Source organism: Olea europaea, unplaced genomic scaffold, assembly GCF_002742605.1.
Source record: "Olea europaea var. sylvestris unplaced genomic scaffold, O_europaea_v1 scaffold859, whole genome shotgun sequence".
Lineage (NCBI taxonomy): Eukaryota > Viridiplantae > Streptophyta > Magnoliopsida > Lamiales > Oleaceae > Olea > Olea europaea.
This window is the reverse complement of record NW_019267042.1, coordinates 125,803-135,762: the sequence shown is the minus strand read 5'-3', so window position 1 is coordinate 135,762 and position 9,960 is coordinate 125,803. Positions and strand designations below refer to the sequence as shown.

Below are 9,960 nucleotides of genomic sequence, written 5' to 3'. Positions count from 1 at the left end.
ACCCAAGAAAACACCAAGAACTGAAGAAAAGCTTTTTGGAAATAATGTTACTCCACCAAAGATATTATGAGAACGAATTACAAACAAAAAAAATCGAAAGAAGTATAGGAGATGAAGAAATAGCAAAGTATATATGAGGAAATTGAAGGTTCAAACACAATCTTTGATTGTTGTCCTCAAACGAATTTCGCTCCCACTATTTTGGTGTTTAAAGGGTGATCCGGCAAAAGGTTTGAAGGATTAATCAAGCCTTATAGAGATTCAAACACTAAACACTTGTTTGAATCTCTAAAACTTAAGAACACAAAGAAAAAGATGAATATGAGAGGGTATTTTCTTTTGGATTTGATCTCAAGAAGTATCAATATATATATGTGTTTTTTCAGCCTCTTTTCAATGACCCAAGATCACCTATTTATAGCCAAGTAGTATAGCTTCACGAAGTGGTGCACCTTATGGATGAAAAGCCACAAAAAAACTAACAAAAAACGACCCAACGGTCGACTTTTCTGTACCATGCGGCCGCATGGTACAATCCTACCGAGACCATTTGGTCTCGGTAGGGTTCCATGCAGCCGCATGGCTTTAGGCCATGCAGACTCATTTTTTTTTATTGTTGGTTTTGAACAATCATACCACTTCATAACAATCCCCCACTTGTTCAAAATTAACAAGTTCTCATATTCAAATTATACGATACTCATGCGTAAGGATTAGATATCTTTCGATTTGAATCTAACCATAGTGTAATTCAAACAAAGTAAAATCGAAATTCAAGGTAGCGTGAAGCTTTGAACCAAGTATTTCATGTGACAATACCGGTAAGAACACACACACGAATATCACGTGTTCTCAAGTTCCTCGTTTCTCGCTTAGCGCTTTTATGGCCTTGCGCTTATCCTTTTCAATAAACTTTTAAGAGAGAACTCCAACTCTCTATTAAAGCGGCACCACCTTGAAGTTTATTTAGGTAAAGTTCTTCCAGTACCTTTGTTACTTTTAGAAGTACTTGCGGTTTTACACTGAACTCTATTAAGAGCTTATAGCTCAACCCTCGTTTCAGTAACAACCAACATTATATTAATCTAGGATAGGATTATTGCGGATTATAATAATGCTGTAACTATCCACATATCGAATGACTTGTTGTTACCCTTTGAACCCGTGTAAAACCTTTTGAGTAACGACAGGTAGGGTTGCCATCATTGGTGGATATTTCAGTTAAGGAGTTTCAATCCCATCCTACTTGAAGTAGATGCCACTAAATCTCTATTTAGAGGTTTAGTTAGAGGATCCGCCAAATTTTCATTCGACCTTACATAATTTAGGGAAATTGTTCCATCTTTGATTAACTTCCTTATGTAGTTGTGTCTAAGACTCATATGTCTAGACTTCCCGTTATATACATCATTGTATGCTTTAGCTAAAGTGGCTTGACTATCACACATTATTGGTATTGAAGAAATATTCTTTGATCCCAAAGGTATCTCATAGAATAAGTCTTTAAGCCATTCAGCCTCCTTTCCTGTAGATTCCATAGTTGAATGTATTATGCATGTTTGTTTCTTCGACTTCCAAGAAACTGCACCTCCTCCTAGAGTAAACACTCAACCCGTAGTTGATTTACTTTCATTCGTGCTAGATATCCAACTAGCATCAGTAAATCCTTCTAATATTGCTGAAAATTTAGTATATTGTATACCTAAGTTCTTAGTTTTCTTTAAGTATCCGAGAACTTTCCCAATTGCTTTCCAATGTTCATTACTTGGATTGCTAGTAAACCTACTAAGTTTACTTATTGCATAGGCTATATCTGGTCTTGTGCATTGAACTGCATACATAAGACTTCCAATAGCACTTGCATAATCTAATTGAACAATTTCTCCATCATTTTTTACAAGTTTTGAGCTTGGATCAATAGGGGTATTATACTCTTTTATGTTCAAATGTTTGAACTTATTTATCACATTCTCAATATAATGTGATTGACTAAGGTAATAACCCCCACTAGTCTTTGAGACTTTGATACCAAAAATAGTATCAATTTGTCCAAGATCCTTCATCTTAAATGTGGAAGATAGAAACCTCTTCAGTTCTTTTATCCCATCCATGTGATTACTTATAATCAACATGTCATCAACATATAAGCATATAAATATCATGTAATCATCACGCACTTTAGAATACAAACATCTATCTACACTATTATGTTTAAATCCATATGAAATAATTGCTAAGTCAAATTTCTCATGCCACTTCTTAGGTACTTGCTTTAGCCCATATAACGCTTTGGCTACAAGTCTAGCTTTGAAAGTATTTAGAGAACCATCAACATTGTATTTTCTCCTAAATACCCATTTACAACCAATAGGTTTGGATCCGGGTGGTAGATCGACAAGTTCCCAAGTTTTATTTGACATTATTGAATCCATTTCATCCTTGATTGCATCTTTCCAAAGCATGCTATCTCGAGAAGCCATAGCTTCTTTATAAGTTTTAGGATCGGTTTCCACTTGTAGAACAAAAGGTATTGTTCTTACAACATTCAACTCATTTCCTTCTACTAAGTTAAAGGAGATAAGTTGAGAGTCAATTTCATCCAGTCCTAAAGACTTCTTAACTCGAGTTCTTTTGCTTCTTCGTGGTTCATTAGATTCATTAATATCTTTAGAAGATATTTCATCCCGTGTTCCACTTGAGCTTGGGATATTTTCAAGATTTTCCCTTAATTTGTTATTCGAGGTTAACGAATCTTCAAAGAACTCTACATCACTTGATTCAATAATCACATTGGTCTCCAAATTTAACAATCTATAAGATTTGCTATTGTTAGCATATCCAACAAAAGCACATTTAATGCCTCTTTGACCTAATTTGTTTCTATTAGGGTTCGTGTTCTTGCAATAAGCAAACACCCCCACACTTTGAAGTATCCAATGTTTGGTTTTCTTCCTTTCCATAATTGATAAGGAGAAACCCTAGTATGTTTTGAAGGAATCCTATTAAGTATCCTACATGCACTTAATAAAGCTTCACCCCATAAGTTAAAAGGTAACTTAGCAAATATAAGCATAGCATTAATCATTTCTACTAATGTTCTATTCTTTCTTTCGGCCAAACCATTTTGTTCGGGAGTCCTAGGTGCAGAAAATTGATGAATTATGCCATGTTGTTCACAAAATAAATTAAAATCACTAGAAAAGTATTCACCACCTCTATCACTTCTTAAGGTTTTTATTTTATTTTCTAGATGATTTTCAACTTCATTCTTATAAATCTTAAACATGTTAAATGCTTCATGTTTATGTTTCATTAAATACACATATGTATATCTAGAAAAGTCATCGATAAAGGTAATAAAATACCTATTTCCACCTCTAGTTAACATGCCGTTTAATTCACATATATCCGTATGAATTAGTTCCAAAATACTAGAGGTCCTTTTTACACTTTGATATGGTTTTTTAATCATCTTAGATTCTACACAAGTTTTGCATCTATATTCATTATTTTCATCATATGAAATTAAGTCACACTTTTTCATTCGTTTCATGGTACTTTTACCAATATGTCCTAACCTAGCATGCCATAATGAAAATAAATCCACAACATAAGCAAGATCAACTTTATTTATTTTATTGTCAACAGTACAAAGTTTGACCATTCCTTCACAAGAATAGCCTTTTCCAACAAAATTCCCTTTAAGGGATAATACAAGTTTACCGGATTCATACACACTTTTGATACCCGATTTTCCTAAGAGATTTCCACTAACTAAGTTCCGATTCATATCCGGAACATGTAATACATTAGTGAGGGTAACGTTTTTCCCGGAAGTGAAGATTAAATCTACATTTCCTTTACCAATGACTTTGGATCGAACTTCGTTGCCCATTTGAATCTCTTGGTCTCCATCCATTTCATGATAGGTCTTGAATAAAGATTTATCATATGATACATGCACCGTAGCACAAGTATCATACCACCACCCGGGAACCTTTCCCTAAATTGCATTTATCTCGCTCACGGTGGCCACAATCTTTTCTTCTTGAATGGAGTTGATTTTACCTTCGGAGTTGTTTCTTTTCCGGTGTCTACAGTCTTTTGCATAGTGACCAGACTTTCCACACACAAAGCAACCTCCTTTGTTCTTCTTCTTAAACTTGTTAAAGTTTCTTGAAGGCTTCCTTTTGTTGGTTTTTCCAGGTGGTTCAGATTTCTCTATAGCATTTGCTTTAGAAGTTCCTTCCGAAGAGTTTTCACTTCTATCGCGTAACCTGGATTCTTCTTCAATCCTTAGGTGCTTTTGCAATTGTTCCAAAGAGTAATCTTCGGAACTATGCATAATTTTCTTCCGGTATCCTTTCCAAGTTCCCGGGAGTTTTGCTATTATAGCCCCCACTTGAAAGGTCTCTGGGATTTCAATCTTTACCTCCTTTAATTTGTTGACAAGGACTTGCAACTCATGTATTTGGGGAAGTAGGGGAATATTTTCCAAAAACTTAAAATCAAAATATTTTGAAATTAAAAATTTCTTTGTACCTTTTTCCTCTGCTTTGTATTTGCTTTCTAAATCCTGCCATATCTCCTTTGCCGAAGAAGTGTTGGTGTACAAATCATATAAACAATCTGAAAGAGCATTGAGTATGTGACCCCGACATATGAGTTCATCTTCTTGTCGTTTTTGCCTTTCTGCTCTAACTGCTTCGGTTTCTCCATTGGTGGGTTCCGGTAATGACGTCAATTCTAGGTCTAAGATATAGAAGATCTTCAATGCGGTGAGAAGAAACTTCAGTTTGTCTTGCCACCTTGTGAAATTTGTGCCATCGAACCGATCCAATCGAACCAAATCTTGATTCATCAATTTGATGGTCGCCATTGTAGTTTCGTTCTCCATCACAAAATTCGTTTGAGAATTTTGGAAATAATGTTACTCCACCAAAGATATTATGAGAATGAATTACAAACAAAAAAAAATCGAAAGAAGTATAGGAGATGAAGAAATAGCAAAGTATATATGAGGAAATTGAAGGCTCAAACACAATCTTTGATTGTTGTCCTCAAACGAATTTTGCCCCCACTATTTTGGTGTTTAAAGGGTGATCCGGCAAAAGGTTTGAAGGATTAATCAAGCCTTAATAGAGATTCAAACACTAAACACTTGTTTGAATCTCTAAAACTTAAGAACACAAAGAAAAAGATGAATATGAGAGGGTATTTTCTTTTGGATTTGATCTCAAGAAGTATCAATATATATATATGTGTTTTTTCAACCTCTTTTCAATGACCCAAGATCACCTATTTATAGCCAAGTAGAATAGCTTCACGAAGTGGTGCACCTTATGGATGAAAAGCCACAAAAAAACCAACAAAAAACGACCCAACGGTCGACTTTTCTGTACCATGCGGCCGCATGGTACAATCCTACGGAGACCATTTGGCCTCGGTAGGGTTCCATGCGGCTGCATGGCCTAACTCATTTTTTTTTTTATTGTTGGTTTTGAACAATCATACCACTTCATAACAAAACTTTTTAAGAATGATTACGTAATCCGAACGAAGCAAAATGATCGAGAAACATTTAATGAATTTGGAATTAACTTGCAAGTCTTCAACTTCATTATTATTTTGAAAATTAATTTTGTGATTAAGGGCACTGACGAGATCAAAGCATTCATCTTGAGTTCGAATAAAGTTGTGAAGGCAAGTCATAGTATTTTGAGAAGTGCAAAGTCAAATTCTGGAGGACATCTATAATATGTGCAAAATCAATCTATACAAATTAAGCAAGACCTTCAAAACCCTATTTAAAGTGTTGGGAAACATTATTACCTAAAGTCAAGCCCAAAACTATAAATTAAACATTTAATGGTAGGCAACCCGTTATTCTATCTTCTAGCATTGCATGTAATGAATTCACATTTAGTACTTAGGCATGCTTAATTATTGGCTAACTTATATTTTTCAATATTTTATGCTCAGGGTCTTCATAATAACGTCACATTTATGCTGAATGCCATCTCATCCCATTCACAATTATAGATTAGCATTAATTCCCATATGATCATATCGACAATTATTTTTCCTTTATCTTTCAGGTATGATAGAAGTAATTGACCCTTTGAAAACTTGCAAGTACACAAAATCATGATCAAGTAATATAATGATGAATTAAGTGTCAAACCCACGAGTATTATGTATTTGATCGAGTTGAATATATTAATACTCCTAATCAAATAACAATATAGAGTTGTAACAAATCAATGTCTAATTTATCAACAAACTTAAAAAGAAAAGTAAAAGATTATCGAGTATGTGAGATGTATTGCTGAGATACAGAGTCCCCCTTGTTAATCAATTTTTAGTTCAACGATTAAAGTGACAATTTGAAGTCATTTTTGCTGGTCAATGTTCCTATTTTAATTAAAAGCTTCTCTCAATAGCAAATGAATTTAATCCTACATGTGACCTTCCTATATCTCTATGAAAGATACTGCCATGCAAGAAAGCATTAAACGAGTTAAAGCATCTATAGAAACCATGTGAAGCATACAGGGAATATTTATACTCTATATCGAACCTCACAATGCTTACATTACGTGCTAACGATTCTATTATCTCTCTCGATGACAATGGAATTTAAAAACAAGTCAATTAATGGAAAATTAGTTGAAAAGTAAAGTAAACCATAATAAACATCCAATCATTCAAACAAGTTAAACTAAATCCAATTATTCAAACCAAAAATCTCATAACAATTGTTCATTTCATTCTAGCAATGTAAAAAATCTAGTCGAACATATTGAAATTATAAGAAATCATTCTAAGTTTAATAAACATCTCCTGAAAATTAAATAATTGAAGAGAAGTCTTGAATTTTATGAATGACTTTGATGAATTCTTGATACATCTTGAATTTTCTTTCCAATCCTTGTGCAAATTTCTTGATATGAATTCTACTCGATAATCTTATTATAATTCCACAATTTATTTCTCTCATAAATATGAATTCACTCTCTTTTTCTAATATATTTCTCCAAGAATCTTGATGTTCTAGAGTTGTGTTTTTGCACATAAGAGTCTCACTTTGGTGTAAAAGATATTCTGGAATTTATATGGCTCAAATCTAGGTCAAAGATATCGCTCAAAATCTTTCCAAGTTGAGTTCTAATTGTATAAGGAAACTATGTAACCATATAGTTCATCATAATGCAGCCGCATAATTCAATTGTTGAGCTTCAATGTTTTTTCTGCCGAGCACCATGCAATAGCATGCCCACATGCACTATGCGACCGCATAGTGAAGATATTGGCTTCCTCACGTTTTGGTCTATGCATCATCTTTTTCCTCCTTTTTGCCTATAGTTTCATCCTCTTAGCTTCCAAGTTGCGTCCAATTGAACCCCTAACATCTTCAATCTTCAATTCAACTATTAGCTTGTTGCAACTTGGTCCCATTCTTTAAAATTTCACTCTTTTGAGAACTTTTCCTTTGTTTCTTCGAATTTCTTGTTCAACGATTGAGTTTTACCTATTTAACATAAAGTACAACAATTTAGAATATGTTTCATCAAAAGAACAAATAAATATCGCTATTTTAGGCCATGAATAAGTTTTATAAAATACACTTATCAAACTACCTCAAACTTGAATATTTGTTTGTCCTCAAACAAAAATGTAATCTAAATAATAAAAAATACACAAGCATTCAAAAATATTCAGTTGGATAGTCTAACTTCTTACCTCAAGATTCAATATTTTAGTGTTAATTCAACAAACATGCTTCAAAGACACATACCAAACCAATATTCACTCTTTCAATGAAAAATTGGTGTGTGTGTGAGGAATTAAGTAATTAACCATGAATACATAAGTTCTTTCAGTTACCAACCCTCTGTAATGAAATATATCCTTCATTTTTCATAATTTTATTCTTTTCACTCGTTTCCTAATGTGATAGTCTAAGGTTTAGTTTTTCATTACTATTCTCACCCTCTCTAGTTAAAACGAATGTCACTAGTTGGAAGTCAACACATCAGTTAACAATGATTCTCCAATTATTTGATTGTTTCATCCTCCAAGACTCAAGTAGGTTAATTATCTTTCATCACAAGTCAAATTCACTCAAACAAGTGTTTGGGACTTAGACAAGACATTTAGTGCTTTTGCTTTTTTTTATGTACTTGCTTTTTTTGATTTTTGAAAGTAATTTTCTTTTTGCATTCTCTTAAGCTTTTGAGATGACAGATTTAGCAAGTTTTAGGTCAATGACTCCCAAATTAGATGATCTTAGAGCACCAGATTTTAAATACGCTTACAAGCTTAATTTCTCAAGTCAAAAAGGCCACGAAGAGAACTTATTAAATATTGTGTGAGTGCACGTGCTTTGATTAATGCAATGCCCCTTATCAAACATCTATTCAAGCAAACTGACATCCATCTTAAAACTTTCATCCAATTTTATCATGATAGTCTAAGATAATCCACACATAACTTTTTTACACAAGGAATCCACATTCACATCCGTATTTCCTATAACGATAAAAAAATCATCCTCAAATATAATGAAGTTAGTCTTAGAACAATTAATTTAAGATAATTTGGTATGGTATCTATGTTCAATCTTTCAACCTATCCAGCATATGATTCAACTTATTGCATCATGATGTAAAACACAACTCTTATACATGTATAATATCAAACTTTGCAAGGCTAAGCATCAATAAATTTACGCATGTAACATATCCACAACTCATAAATTAACACCAAATCTCAAATTAAATCGGTCTTGCTTGTCAGGCTATGTAATCCATACAAGCACACAATCCAATAAACAAAAATATTTTTGAAATTCTTAAAAAAAATGGATTTTTTTTTTGTATACCAAAACAATATTTAAAAAAACACAATAAAATACACAAACATATGAAAAACAGAGACTCGAGGTTTTTTTTTTCATCTTCAAACTTAAAACTAATAATGTTCTCAATGTCATAAAGTATAAGTAAGCACATAAAGGGATGGGGAAAGATAAGAAAATGGCACTCCCCTAATGCTATGTTTGATAGTTTTGAAGTAGCTTGTCGAACAATGCAATTCAGTCATCAAAATACTAAGGTGCTTCAGAGCACCTGCCAAGGTAAAAAAAATGATTATAAGAGTCGAAAGCTAGTGAAAAATATCCATGGAACCTTGAAGTATGTGCCAAAAATGATTTTTCTACTATTTATGGCTCCAATAGATTAGTCTCTTACCTAAGTTGAGTGTAGATGTGATGACTCCCAAATTGAATTGAAATGTGATAAATCTATGCAATGTAGTACAAGTAGTAAAATAAATAAAATGATTAGAAAATTGGGTTGCCTCTCGATAAGCACTAAATTTTTTATCTTTAGTTAGACTTGCAACTTGATTATTTCGGGTTGTGGAGTTGGGTAAGTGAATTTTCTTTATCAAAATCGTTGTACAAATATGCTTTCAAACACTTCCCATTTATTTTGAAGGTTCACTTTGTTTCAGGAGTCATCTCAATTGCTCTATGTAAAAAGACTTGAACAGCTGTAAATGGACTAGACGATCTAGAGCTCAATTTTTCGAAAAAAAGTTCCAACCTAGAATTGAACAACAACACTTTTTGACCTAGAGTGAACTCGCGTCTCTAGATGTATTTATCATGCAGTTTCCTTGTCCTCTCCATATAAGCTTCGTATTCTCATAGGCCTCCATCCAAAATTTATCCAATTCATTCAGCTGTGGCATCCTCTTTTCTCTTGCTACTATCATTTCCATGTTCAGCTACTTTATTGGCCAATATGCTCTATGCTTCAACTCCACTAGAAGTAGACAAGATATTCCAAATACAAGGCAATATGATGACATGTCTATTGGTGTTTTGTAAATAGTCCTATATGTTCACATTGCATCATCAAGCTTTCGAGACCAATCAGTTCTTCAGCTATT

The 9,960-nt window shown here is 33.3% G+C and overlaps 1 protein-coding gene across 1 annotated transcript; it reads right to left on the bottom strand.

The window, feature by feature from the left end:
* Positions 1 to 4,003: 4,003 nt before the first annotated feature.
* LOC111391947 (uncharacterized protein K02A2.6-like) lies at positions 4,004 to 4,879 on the bottom strand. The gene is made up of 2 exons (XM_023017232.1): positions 4,543 to 4,879; positions 4,004 to 4,413 (listed from the first exon to the last, which is right to left on the bottom strand). Exons 1-2 carry the CDS (start codon positions 4,877 to 4,879, stop codon positions 4,004 to 4,006), a joined length of 747 nt encoding a protein of 248 aa, XP_022873000.1.
* Positions 4,880 to 9,960: the final 5,081 nt, after the last annotated feature.

Coding starts and splice junctions, on each gene's coding strand:
- LOC111391947 (XM_023017232.1), bottom strand. CDS start 4,879: ATGGCGACCATCAAATTGATGAATCAAGATTTGGTTCGATTGGATCGG. Junction 4,414..4,542: donor ATACAAAGCAGAGGAAAAAG/GTACAAAGAAAT, acceptor TTGAAATCCCAG/AGACCTTTCAAGTGGGGGCT.